This window comes from Xiphias gladius, chromosome 20, assembly GCF_016859285.1.
Source record: "Xiphias gladius isolate SHS-SW01 ecotype Sanya breed wild chromosome 20, ASM1685928v1, whole genome shotgun sequence".
Classification (NCBI taxonomy): Eukaryota; Metazoa; Chordata; class Actinopteri; order Istiophoriformes; family Xiphiidae; genus Xiphias; species Xiphias gladius.
The window spans coordinates 19346892-19360500 of NC_053419.1; the positions used below are offsets into that span (position 1 = coordinate 19346892).

General features: G+C 41.4%; 1 protein-coding gene across 2 annotated transcripts; it reads left to right on the top strand.

Moving 5' to 3' along the window:
- The first annotated feature begins 788 nt into the window (after window positions 1-788).
- On the top strand, window positions 789-6981 carry zgc:63972 (protein CutA homolog). 2 transcript variants are annotated; one of them, XM_040156720.1, is made up of 6 exons: window positions 789-1030; window positions 1578-1726; window positions 2884-2943; window positions 3818-3863; window positions 3958-4007; window positions 5073-6981. In XM_040156720.1, the coding sequence occupies exons 1-6, from the start codon at window positions 950-952 to the stop codon at window positions 5173-5175; spliced, it is 489 nt and encodes a 162-aa protein (XP_040012654.1). In that variant the 5' UTR covers window positions 789-949; the 3' UTR covers window positions 5176-6981. The 2 variants fall into 2 exon arrangements, with proteins under 2 accessions (XP_040012654.1, XP_040012655.1); XM_040156721.1 differs by lacking the exon at window positions 2884-2943.
- Window positions 6982-13609: the final 6628 nt, after the last annotated feature.

Below are 13609 nucleotides of genomic sequence, written 5' to 3' on the forward strand. Positions count from 1 at the left end.
GAAAGAGAAACTGCACCGGTGATGCACTGCGATCGCAAACAAGCCCTCCCCTGCCGCCAGGTCCCCATCAAACTGGTAGCTTTATAAGACGGTGGTTGGTTTTGCGTGTACAACTTTAATCTGCAGAGCGATTGCAGCTATCAATTGACGTAGTGGAGTAAAAAGTAAAATATCTCCCCATGAAAGGTAATGGTGTAGAAGTATAGAGCAGCATTAAATGGACATACTCAAAGTACAGGTAGGCTACGTAAACAATGGTACAGTCCACCATTGAATACACAAGCAAGGTATCAGCACAATATAGGAGATTACATAAAAGAAAACGTGTTACTATGATGCCTAAATATAACTTTACGGTGCATCACACCCGTGTGGTCTACTTCGAGTTCCACTACTGAAGAACATCCATGTAAAACAGTGTCTTCGTGATTTCACAGCTTTGTAATACCGTCACAAACACGCCGCGAGGCTCAAAAAAAAAGAAGAAAAAAAAAAAAAGTTCATGTTCATGCGGTTAAAACACCAAAGCCGATTACGACCCCGGAGGTGACCCAGCAGAGGCGAACGGGCAATTTTATTGGTCGCCGGCGCGTCAGGAAGTCTAAGCAACCAATGGCAGGGCGCGGAGATTTACCCCCCCCCCCCTCGTCTTTGAGCGCACGACCTACAGAACCTGTCAACACCATGCTCGCCTCCTTTGCAGGTTTCCGGAGCGGTTTTTCTCTGTGTTTGTTTGTTTCTTCTTTTTTTTTTTTTTTTTTTTCCCACACTCTCTCTCACGAAGCGGCAGTTCAACCGGGGTTTCGCAATGGTCGTAAAAGCGACAGCACACCCCACTTGTCCCGGGCTAAAGACTCAGCGGTTGTATGAATGAAGTTCGGCACAGCGTGTCCCGCTTCTGCTCTGCGCCGGCCGGACTCCGGGAGTGACACTTGCTGCCACCGACAGGATGGAGTGGCTGTGCCAGCGATGCCATAAAGAGGCCGTTTTCCACTCGCTCGTTCGGTCGGTGCTGCTCGTGTCTTGTGTGGTAAGAGCCGCTGTGATTGTTTTATGGACTGGTAACCATTTCTCACATGAAAACTTTGAGAAAAAGTAACGAGAAGCCTCGGAGGTAGGAAATACTACAATGTTACCAATTGTACTTTTTTCCAACATCATTTTTATTTGTATTTTTTTTCTGATTTACGTGCATCTATGTCTGGTTGTGATGCTGTGCAGTGCTGAAAAGTAGGACAGATTATAAATGGGTCCCAGTGTCCAAGACAAGACCTGTACTCATTTATCTGTGAGAGACAGCGACAAAATAATAAGAGGATAAATACTGAATCCAATCCAATCAAAACGTGGTGATCCCTTCACAGGGTAGGAGTTAATTACATTATAACGTCCCTTCATCCAGAAAAATAAAATAACCTGAAAACAACCACATGTCCAAGTGATTTATTACAGACACAAACATCACCCTGGGATGCCCCAATCATGCTTTTGAAGTCTGTAAGTGAACTTTGACGTGTCAGCACTTTGAGATGTTCTTGTCCCTTGTTGCACCCATACCACACCGCCGTCCTCTCCAGCTCTTGGTCCTGTCCGTGTCCATCTATCCCGGGTTGTGGTCCATCGGCGTCCAGCTTCATTCGGCCTTCACGGGGAGCTACGTACCGGGCCACCACTCTGTCCTTCTCCTCAACAGTCCCAACGAACAGGCAGCCAGGGACATTGGCAGGTGCAGTAGCGAGTGGCCACCACAGTCACATCAGGTCACATGTTCCAGTGTTTCAAAAAAAATAAAACGGACCAACCCAAAGGAACAGTTTGACATTTTAAGGCAGAGTTAGCTGAGACGATCAATACCACTCTCGTGCGTGGAGCTGCAGCTCAGATTAATATGGAGCTACCGCCAGCAGCCATTTAGCTTAGCATAAAAATCTGGAAACAGGGAAATAGCTATCTGCTTAACAGCCCCTCTGAAGCTCACCAATTAACACATCATCTTATATCTTGTTTGCCTATTCTGTAAAACAGTTAAAGTCTAAGAATGTGGTTTAATGGTTAAGTTCCTGGAGCCAGTGCAGTTTTTATAGTTAGCCTTTTTATACGCATTGAGCAAACAAGATGAAAACTTGATGGTGGTCAAGCTGGAGTCAAGCTAATTGTCTACCCTTTGCTTTCAGTCTTTGCGCTAAGCTAAGCTAACCGGTTGCTGGCTCCAGCTTGCCGTAGTATTGACCGTACAGAAATGAATGGTCCCTTCTCATCTAACTTAACTCTCGGCAAAAAAGCCAATGAGTGTATTTCCCAAAATGTAGAGCTTTCGCTTTAATCGGGATGCTAATTAAATTGTTTAGCTTTGGTATGTGACTTTGGGTTTGAAAATTAGTTAGAGTGACTTGAACAAATTAAAGTTCAGTCAGACATAAGTGACTTCTCTTTATAGAGAAGTGATACAATCTTGTCCAACCCGCGACTGCCAGAGCGCTCTGTTTCCATTCTCATCTCCTTTGTTGGCATTTGAGCTGCATGTAAATGAGCTCTATCTATTTACCATATGTCAAGACGGAAAGTAGCCGCGGAGCAGGCGCCAGATATGTAAATCGCCTCCTCCAGAGCCCGTTGTGTGAGGAAGGGGCATGGTCGAGCTGGTGATAAGCTATCGTTTCAGCTGAGCTGCGGCAGAAAGCACAGTTTACTGTCTATTTCAGAATTGATTAAGGTATTTTCCTGCAGTTCACTTGAAGAGCACCATAATGAAGGGCTCAGTGTCCCGGTGTAATTGATAGACAGCTGGTGGCTTGTGTAAGTTTTTGATTTTTCTTTCCTCTCTTTCATGTATGCCCCCTCCGTGTCCGTGTACGCTCCCGACCGTTCTGTCTTCTCTTCCAGGGCGATCATGGAGAGGCGGCTGGCAGCCAGTATTAACATTCTCTCCAGGACCTCCACAATGTAAATCATATATGACCCCTATCTAACACAGCTTTCTACCCAGCTGACGCACAACCACCAAGGCTGGCTTAGTTGTTATGTCTCTCACATACGCAGACACTTACACGCATGAACACATATGTGCTTTTTATCCTCTCTACTGCGTAACTTGTTACCGAGGAAACCACAAGGTGAATGGGTTGCATCTGAATGCTTTTATCAATTTTCCCATCGCTACAAGCTGAATGGCAGTTAGCCTTCAGAGCTGTCGTGTGTTTGTATGCGTGGATTAGCTTTCCTGTTAATGCATAACCACAAAAAGGGACAAGGAAGGAAAAACTCAGGCTGTAGGGGACAGACGCTAACTGAATTGAAAAGGCAGCACTAAATCTGTTAATCAAACAGAGGATTAGCCTAAAAATAGAGGTGGTTGGATTATTTTAGGGTTGAGGGTGGCGACGGGGGTGGTCAGATGTTTGTGTATGTGTGAGTGCCAGTGTGTACGTTTATACATTTCAGTTACATCCGGGCTTATTTAGTCTTACATTTCAATATTTATTTTGACATTTGTCATGGAAATTGCTTAAATATGGGTTCTCAGTTTGTGTTTTCACAGTCCACAAAAAAACACCACGTCTAAAGGGAAGAGGCAGTTTTGCACTTGACACCATTAAAACGCCTGTCAGGAACAGTTTGACAATACCACTGTAAATCACAGTGGCCATGATAAATGGTGGGGGAAATGTTTGTTGTGTTCCCCCGGAAAATAAAGTTTTTTTTCTTGAACACCGTGTACATGCAGTGGTACTTTTAGTCCTTTAGTAATTTAAACTCCTTCATGTACGAGTGTAGGACACGGAACAGTTGTAATGTCTCGTCTTCTCTGGTTCTTTAGGTACTACTGGAAAGGCGAAATCCAGGATGCAAGTGAAATTCTGATGGTAAGCTCACTGAGAATTTGTGATCAACATGAAGTCAACAGGCATGTTGAAGTAGAAGGCAGAACTGTAAGATGAGATGCCATTGTTGTTGCAGCTGGTGAAAACAAAGACCTCCAGGATCCACCAAGTCATAGATTATGTGAGGTGAGGTTTTTCTTTATGTAATATATGCTTATTTCAGTATTGCCATTGCCAAATGTACATGGAATTATGGTTTCAAACTTACTTAAAGCTTAAGCTGTGAATGCTTCTGTAGATATGCATTAAAGCTTTACTGTGGGTATTTTCAATTTGGGCTTTATTGTGTGCTTAAAATTTTATTACTTCACTCTGGTGGCTTAACAAAGAGGACCTTGAGTTTTCCAGTAGCACTGCTCGGGAAAAGCAGTCAGTGTGATCAAACAATTACTACATTTTATTCATAAAAAGCATATTTTATAGTATAATTATGTTGCTCACATAGTTCCTACATTACTGTTGCTGTGTGTAAGTGTAATTGGAAGAAGTAGAAGATTTAGTTGCTTCAGATTGAAAATGATTTTTAGACATTTGAACTAATAAAAGATCCACATTCCAAAGCAGATACCTTCATAAGAAAAAATGGGAGGTAACTGATAATTAGATTTTTTTTTAATGGAATTGCAGAAGCTGGTGGATATGCTACGTTCATTGTCAGTATTGGTAGATCCACAATTTTTAATGTCAGGTGCTACATCTCACATATTCTACATGAAAATTACCATTAGGAATTAATCCTTAATGGCTTTTTTTCCTTTTTTGGCCACTGGTGAATTCAACAATAGAGCATTAAACTTGCTATCAAATAGTCATACAGCATATCTTCCACCTCAATATATGCAGCTTTCAGGCAACATCGGATGAAGACGAGTTTCTTTGCAGGGTCACCGTTATTCTGTTAAAGGTTGTGTTGTGAAGTGTTTCGAGGCCCGTTGGTTTCAACAGGTAGAACCTGCTTTTCCTGATTTTGGTTTACCGGGAAGCCTCACTCCAAACAAACTAGAGGTAAAAAGCTATGTGTTCAGGAAGTTATTAAGTGTAGAAGTCAAATGCCATAATTGCAACAACGAGGAAAAAAGGCCTAGGTTGAAAAGGACTTGAACCAGTACAGACATGCGGAAGTGTTAATCCATATAACCAAAATTCTTCGGTTTGTGTGACCTGTTTGTGTTTGCGTGGGTCCCTTTCAAGGTCTGTCCACCCCTATGCAAACCCAGAAGTCCTCAGCTTCCCGGTGGAGGACGGCAGTCTGGCCTACATGAAGTGGATGGATGAAGCCATTCCAGATGACTGATACATCGTTAAAATCAAAGCAAACCTCAGCATGGACTGCAGCCGAACAAGGAAACTGAGCCATGTTTACATGCTGTTGTTTGAAGGTTCGGAAAGCACTCTGTTGAACAAAAGTTCAGTACATGAACATTTACATTATTTGTTGCTCTGACCCTTTCACTGTAAATTCCACAATGTACTGTGGAGATTTGATTTCAGTCCTTCAAAGAGCTTTATACCAAAGCCACAGGAAATACTTGTTTCTGATTGATTGCCAGCTGTCACTTAAAATCGTATAACGGGACAAGTGAAGCATAGTTCCAGTCGACCGCTACAGTACATTATCAGTTCATTATCACCGGTAAAACTGACGCGGATTAAACTGGATTAAACTGACCACAAGCTAACTTTTAAAAGTGAATGAAAAACGGTATTACGCAGTTCTTTTTCTCCACCTCACCACCATCATTGCTTATATGCACTTCTTATACAGGTAAGACTATCCTCTAATAGCAGTCATCCTTATTTGTGTATTGAGTATTTGCATTTGATGAGACATGATCTCTATTTCCTTTTTTTTATGCACTTACTTAAGAGGACATCACTCTTCCTTGAGCTTTAACATGGTAATTGTCTCTACTTGAACACACTGAAGGCATACCGAAGACTATACTATACTGATAACTATAGTACTAGGGTTTATCATAGTCATGTACTGCCTGTTACTGAACATAACATTGCCCACACATACATATTACCTTACGCTTATAAGAACTATAGTTAGTGTTACGAATTCTTAAAAACGCTGAGTCCTAACGAAAAGAAACCTGATCAGCAACGCTCAGAAGAACAGCATGCCAGAGCAATCAGTACTTGATTTGTCAGGCTGTAGAAGAGGGACACAAACACCTGTGCACATGTGGTGTTAAAATTTCCTTTATCGGTGTGAAGGATGCAGTTAGTGACGCTGAACCGTTTGCCTTGTGAATTGTTTGTACAAGTAAAACTAAAAGGGCAATAATGCTGAATTTCAGGCATGTTCTGCTCCAGGTTAGCTCAGCTTATACTAATAAAACATTTACGAGCATTGTGTATAACCTCAAATAAAGCTACACACAACTACTGTGGATAAATTAACAAACAGATATGACTGACATTACTTTGCATTATTGAACATCTTGACCATTCTAGGACCTCTGTTTCCCTTCACCTCCTGTGTCTCTTACATGTATGGCCAAGAGCTATTGTTCGGTTTGAATATAAAAGAACTGCTGCTGATCAGAGCACGTCTCCCTTGGATAACACTTCCTTGATCTCCCCAGGAATAGTCTTGCCAAATAAAAGCCAAGTTAAGTATCAAAAACAAACTAATCAGGTGTCAGTAACACTTGCGCAGTGAGCAACTTGAGCAATTCGATTCATGTTTGCTTTAACAAATATGATTTGGACATATGGCACATGACCAAAGATGTAGCACATCAGTTTCCCAGCACGATTATTATGATGTGCCGCTAAATGTTCTGTTCATTTTCAGAAAGAGCATCGATGTTGTTAGAGACAACAAGTCTTCTAGGTATACCATGTCATACTGGTGGTCATAGAGAACTCGTCAGCCATGCATGCTTACCTCATTAAACAAAAATACGCGCTAAGCCTCAGTCTGCAGAAAGAGTTTCCGGCATGAGGCCCCAACAAAGAAACTGCAGACATAGTTTAGTTGGGTGTTGTGTCATGTGGAGCCAAAATAATCCTCCCCATCAGGTACAGAGGTCAGGCCATTTGGTGGCTCTGTGTGTGTGTGTGTGTGTGTGTGTGTGTGTGTGTGTGTGTGTGTTTGTGTGTTTGTGAAATAAATATTACAGTCCATATTGCAAACCTGGAACTGTATCTTGCAATTTAATTAAATGTTCACTAGATGGTGGTGTTTCAAAACGTGACTCGTGAATCCTGTTGAATTAGTTGTCATCTTTGCACTTAGATAGTAAAACAAAACAATTTGGTCATTTCCCAGCCCAATATAATTATTCCAGGTTGAGGGGTATGCTTTCATTTTCTTTCTTCTTACGACTCTCACTACCCCTCTTCCTAAGAAGTCATTAGAAACAAGTACCATGCAGCACTAGCACCAATGTATTGGAACGCAGAGGAAACGAGGAGTGATTTTTGGAGCTTTGGTTTTCCACCCCAGTCCAATAAGCCACAGAATTAACAAATGCCATAACTATAACTAGATACTGTACGTGATTCGTGTCTCAGCAATGTTCATGCAAAATCAAGTTCAACCTTAATGAGTTGGTGTGAAGATAAGTTCCATTAAGTGTATAGTATGTCTTTCTATATTAGTATCATTAATATTTCCACGGACTACCAACCTCAGTGAGCACTGGTTACTATACATCTGGTAAATAATCAGACAGAATGAATCTCTGTTTTTCTGTAAAGACCTTCTATACAGTATATTCAAAACCTAATGGTTGTGTTATTGTAAAATATACCATAGTGTACATTTCCACATGAATATTATCCGAGTTGTGTAAACACAGAGACGTATGGCAGGCTCTTTTTCTTCCTGTGTTTTATTAAATTCTCCAAGGAATCCTGCAGAGGTAGGAGCGGGATAATTAAGAGTAAGCTGTAAGAAACAGATGCAGATAACATGCATCTGTTGCAGATAAAGCTCAGCAATTCAATAAACTGAGGATAATACACAGACAAACACACACTCTAACACACTTGCTTTGAATTGCACTAGAACTTATAAATAACATTGCAATGAAAGTTAGTCTGTAGCTCATAGGAATATCTAGATGGTTACAGCAGCAGTGAGGTCAACGACATTTTCTCCATTTTATAGTGTTCATATGAATACTGTGCACAACTCCAAACAACTGTCATCCATGCGCATTCCCACTGCAAGAAGTTTTATTGTATCCTAGGTCGTATTCGTTGCCCCTCATACCCTTCTAAGCTGTAATTAGTGGCTTATTAATGTTAATAAATCATCTACTAATGCTTTATACATCATTTCAGCTATTAATAAGAAAGAACTTTGAGCTGCCAGGTTGTGGAAAATCCTCCTGCAGCATCAAGCTTGCTTTGTTTTTTTTAGCTCTTTAATTTATTAAGAAGACCCCTCTCCAATAGAGTGTTTGACCACTTAGCTTCTAGAAAAGGGCTCAGGCCACTGGGAGAAAGATCCATCCATTTTTAACAACTCATTAACATTTACAGCTGCAGACTTGATGGATTAGTATAAGAACCCTTTGTTAATGGCTTATTAACATTTCTAACTGCAGGTGGCTTCACAAGGTTTTGCTGGATGCTTATTAGAAAGCAAGAAACCCACGACCCTTTATTAACGACTTACTACCATCTGTTTACTTACATAACATCGATTTGTTTTACAAACTGCTATCCCATGTCCCATTTTTTGGACATTAGAATAGCAGCACTGGAATCCAATAGCACTGAAATTATTCAGCACACCACGTCACCTGGCTTTTTCTAATTTACATTGCATTACTTTTGCAGTAGTAGTCCAGCAGTGTTGTGCTCCAACCCAAGTTTTGATCGGGAGGAGCAGCAGGGAGACAAAGCATTTCAAAAGACTACTGCAGGCTGCTCTCGTCATAAAAATGAGCTCAGCTTGAGGGAGGCTCTTCAACAAGTCTTGCCGAACCTACATAGACATGCTATTGCTTTTATAACTTTGTGTGTTTAACAGTCTGTTTAGCAATCACGTGTCTGAAATGTCACTGTTTCTGGTAACTGATCTTTTTCACCTGCGGACATTCAAGGTTCCCAAGCCTTGTGAACCAGTATAACGTGTGTGTGCATCCCCTGACAGATTTTGATATAGAAAACTGATGAACAAAATAAAAGAAAAACAAGGTACATCAGCCAAGTGGAGTTGTTCTTTTAGCAAGATTATTTTAATAAGGTTAAATCTGTTTCTATTCCCCAACAAAGGGCACAAGCAGTGTAAAGATGACAGTGTGACATGTAATGAAATTCAAAGCATTTGCATATTACCTCATATAAGTGCATGAACTCCACTTGGGTCTAGTACAGATGCATGGATCCAGCAAAAGCTTGCACCACACCGTTTTGCCCCTAAGGCTACCCATACTGTATGATCAAGATCTGCAAATTATTAGCATGAAAGATAAGATTTTACTTCCTCTGAAAATGAATTCATAAGCATGAGTGTCTCATGTGCTGTTGTTGCAATAGTTACAGCAGCTGCCATTTATGTGTTGTGTTCCTTTATTTTACATTCCTTAGGTGTTAATGTACAGACCTGTAGTCACCCGATCTAGGTAATAATGGAAAGCTATGTCATTTGGTGTCTTGCTGAATATGTGCTGTAATGAGGAGTTACTCAAAACACTGTCAAGGTGAAATAATTACTTTTAGCGCCGTTATTGCTACCACTGAGTATAAGCACAAACACACACACACACACACACGCAGAATGCAAGCAGACGCAGGGGATTGTGGCTGACTAGTTTTTTGCATTTTATGTGGCCACAGGTGAAAGTGCAAATCTGGTGCAGAGTGGCACAGACTGGAAAAGGTGCTTTAGTAGGGTGGATACATTGTAAGTAGGAGGAATATGCAGAAGATAGTTTACTAATGGGCTGGGAGGAGAGTCCTGACCATGTACTCCAGAAAAATGCTCTTCCCTGGGGAGATGCAACGTGACTATGCAGTACCTAATACCTGCTTCCAAGGGCAGAAAACATACCCTTTTTAATTTGAATGCATATTTTAGAATCAAATTATATCTTTCGTGCTTTCTTAAAGTTCTGCCTCAGAGCAAAACTAACTGTATTGAATAATATGCCCTCACAGTAAACCAAGGTGGAACTTTTAAAGAGAATGCGCTTTTATATTTATCACAGTGTAGCACATAGCATAGATCCGCTTGTCACAAAGGCAACCGTGTTTACCGTCCCCTTTAGATCTTCTTACCTACCATAGATGAAGAGGAGCTTTGCAGAGAGCTAAAAGAAATAATCTATGAAAAAAAATCATTATGCCCAATGAGCAGAGAAAACAGGAGTGTGAGAAACACGAGAGCAGGGAGAGCAAACAGCAGAGAACAAGGGTTTACCACTGGGGAGACCTTTTCAAGATTGTAAACTCTGAAAATGAACATTAGGACTTTGAAGTGATGCCAAGCTAACTGACAGCTAACTGAGCAAAGGAAGGAGGAACCTTTTGTGAAATCCAAGGGAAAACGTTCTCCTTTAAAAAGGTACAAAAGCAGTCATAATGACGTGTTAGCAGTCATGCATAATTATAGTGTTTTGGAAACACAGCGCATTCCTTGAATTATAAATTGCAAATTGAATGCACATACCAGACCTGGTGTCATCCAGTGGCTGCAGGGTTTCAATCAACTGAAAGAGAAGACTCTCATTTATCTCACAAGCAGTCAAGGGCAACATTATTAAGAACCTCCGGCTCAACTAACCGAGTATATTCATTTTCACTCAAAGTAGAGCGTTGGCGTGCATCTTAACACCGAGTAAACAAAGAAAATTTAAGATAGGGTTTATGATTTTGGAGATGCCTGCCTGCACAAACCAGCTCAAGACCAGGAAGAGGTTTTGTACTTGTTGCACGTTATAGTGAGCTACATTTTGGATTTCTCGTCTGTCCACGTGTAGACATTGTAGCGTTTTGCCATTTGCGCTGCAAATTCACGAAAGTTAAGATCAGTCACACACAGCCAGACAGATGTTGCGGTACAATGTAAGCTCTGAATTGGCTTAGCGTTCTGTATTGCAAGGTTAGGTGGAGGGGAGGGACGGGAAGAGTAATGACTCAGTGCCTGAGCGAGTGAGCCTACACTAAAGGTGATTGCTTTTCTTCCTCTCTTCAGCACCTCCACTTCTTAGACCTCCATGAATCCCTCCCTCCTCGTGCTCCTCCCATCTCCCTGCCTCTGTGTACCTCATAAATCCTCATCTGCAGCACATATGCTTTGTGTAAGACACACACATTCACACTCGCAGAAAATGAGAAGGAGAATGAGGGAAATTGAGAATGAGATTGGAGACACTTGGCGAGATAAACAAGGTAATTTCTTCTCCCATACTTCTCTCCCGGCTCTGTTGCTCGCTCTCTTGCTCGCCCCCTCCTTGAGCTGCTACGCGGACTCCGTCATCAAAACACACAGTGAGGCATGCTGGCTCGCTCACTCGCTGTAGCTTGTGGACACACACGCATACACACAGTCTCACAGTGGAGCCAGCATTCAGGATGCAGCAGCAAGAAAGCATGTCTTCTGACTCCCTGCCAGGTAAATGCAAAATGAGATGCATATCTGTCATCCCTCCTTTTTCCTGCATCATTATCCATCTTGTTTCCCTCTTTGTCAACATTAAATTCCACATCCTTATTTTTTTTTTCCCCTTTTCTCTGGCTTCTCTCTCACATTATCTCTCCCCCCTCTCTCTCTCTCTGTATCCATCTATTTATTTTCCTGTTTGTGTGTTTTTCCTCTTCTGTATGCCCATGCGTACATGTGCTGTGCTATAAGAGGTGATAACCATGATGACTGTTGTTATAGAAAAACAGGAGGTGCACTTTTTCCATATAGCAGTGCTGGAGGAAGTACATTAAGGTGGAGTAGCTCCTGCTACTACGACTGCCTAACATCCAAAGCACAGCTGTGAAAGTACACACGGAGTAGAGAATACTGCTTTCTTCTGACCTAGATACAATGACAAGGCTTGTGCTACTTTAGCTGGGATCTCCTTGTTTTCCTTCAACTTACACCGTGTTTAGCATGTTATAGTTAATTGTCCTGATCAGCAAAGTCTTGTTTTGAGTGTCCTCTTATGGAGACAGCATAATTTAAATGCAATGGCAGCTTAGCTCACATACATGAAGTTTAGGGAGCGAGAGATCAAAGCAAGACGTTCGGTTTGTTGACCTGTGGAAGAATCTGATTACATGCGCTGTGCCCCGGCCTGTGGAGGTTATCGTTGTCCTTGGTGATCTGGACAACCCTGATGGGCACTGAGCTGGGAACTAGACAGTGCACACTCATTTTTCATGATTATTTCATTATGTAATTCATGTGACCAGCGCCATTAAAATGTTAATCTGGAGTTCACATTTCATTGTTCCAAGTTGACTTTGATTTACAGTAACTGGATGGTGGGTTATACCATACTTCTGAGAATTATTGCATTTAAAATCAGGAGAATTATAATAAGAACTTGTTTATTTTCTTCGCTGAGCAGCATCAGACTCATTAGGACGAATCAGTGTGAGCCTTTCTGAGAAGTACAAAAATTGGAGAGCAGCAAATAATGAGACTTACTGTATGGTGAAGGGATAATTTGATTTTTTTCAACGTTTCAACTCTAAATGACACTGAAGATTAACAGCAAAAATGTCTTTCAAAGACATCTGTCACGGTTTTTAAACAACTAAATAGCTACATGTTTATAGTCGGGTTTTTTTGTGTGTGTATTTGTATGTATGTGTGTGTGTGTGTGTGGGGGGGGGAGTTGAAGGGCATCCTATCCTAGCATGCTTTGGGTAGAAGGCAGGGAAATAACCTGTATGTGTTGCCAGTTCTTCATAAAAACAGATAGTAAGTATTCATTCTTGCATGTCTTTGGATTATGAGAGTAAACTACTTTATTACCTCAAGACACTATCGAAATGATTTATTTTTATTTTTGTGCCATTTTTTCTGCCAGTCCAGCTTGAAACCATTATTACCTCTGAGTTTTATGTCTTTTCACATCTTGTCTCTTCAATTTGAATTGTCTACACATTGGTGACCTGGCATTTTTTATGTTTTGCTCCTTAATTTTGTTCATTTGGGCAGGGTTTCCTGTCCTCCCCCGAGTTGACCACAGTGCATATATCATATTCGTATTTTTTGTGAGCCTTTTGCTGGTCAGCCCACGGGAGAGGAAGATAAATTCTGGTACGTGCAACATAAATCACCAAAATAAATTTGATATTTATTTTTGTTTTGGACCCCCTGCCTACACCACACCAAGATGTATGATAGTCCTTCATGGTGACAGGTCACCAGCAGTGATTAATGAAGACTGAGACTTGAGACTTAGGGGATATAAGGTGGAGTTTGTCTAAATGACTAACAAAAGTACTTAATTTCAAAATTGTTCAGCGGCATTTGGAAGAAGAGAAAACATAATGCTGTCGAGGGCTGCCACGGTGTTGTTCATGATTTATTGACACTTCAAACATCACTCCTGTTCTGTGACCCAGCCTTTCACCCATCACCGGTTTCATCCAGGCTCCCAGGTGAAATCATTACCGGCACATCCTTCAGTTCAGGTCGATCGCCATCACCTCAGCTGCACTTAGTCCGTGGGCAAACTAACGGCAGAACAACACAGCGGCGCAGCTCTAAGGGGATTGTGGCACAGATGCCCTGTTTGCATCACGAACTTCTCAGA

Excerpts from the sequence above, each read along its gene's own strand:
- zgc:63972 (XM_040156720.1), top strand. The coding sequence starts at position 950 with ATGGAGTGGCTGTGCCAGCGATGCCATAAAGAGGCCGTTTTCCACTCG. Across the intron at positions 2,944-3,817 it reads CTCTCCAGGACCTCCACAAT|GTACTACTGGAAAGGCGAAA; the intron begins GTAAATCATATA and ends CTGGTTCTTTAG. Across the intron at positions 3,864-3,957 it reads ATGCAAGTGAAATTCTGATG|CTGGTGAAAACAAAGACCTC; the intron begins GTAAGCTCACTG and ends TTGTTGTTGCAG.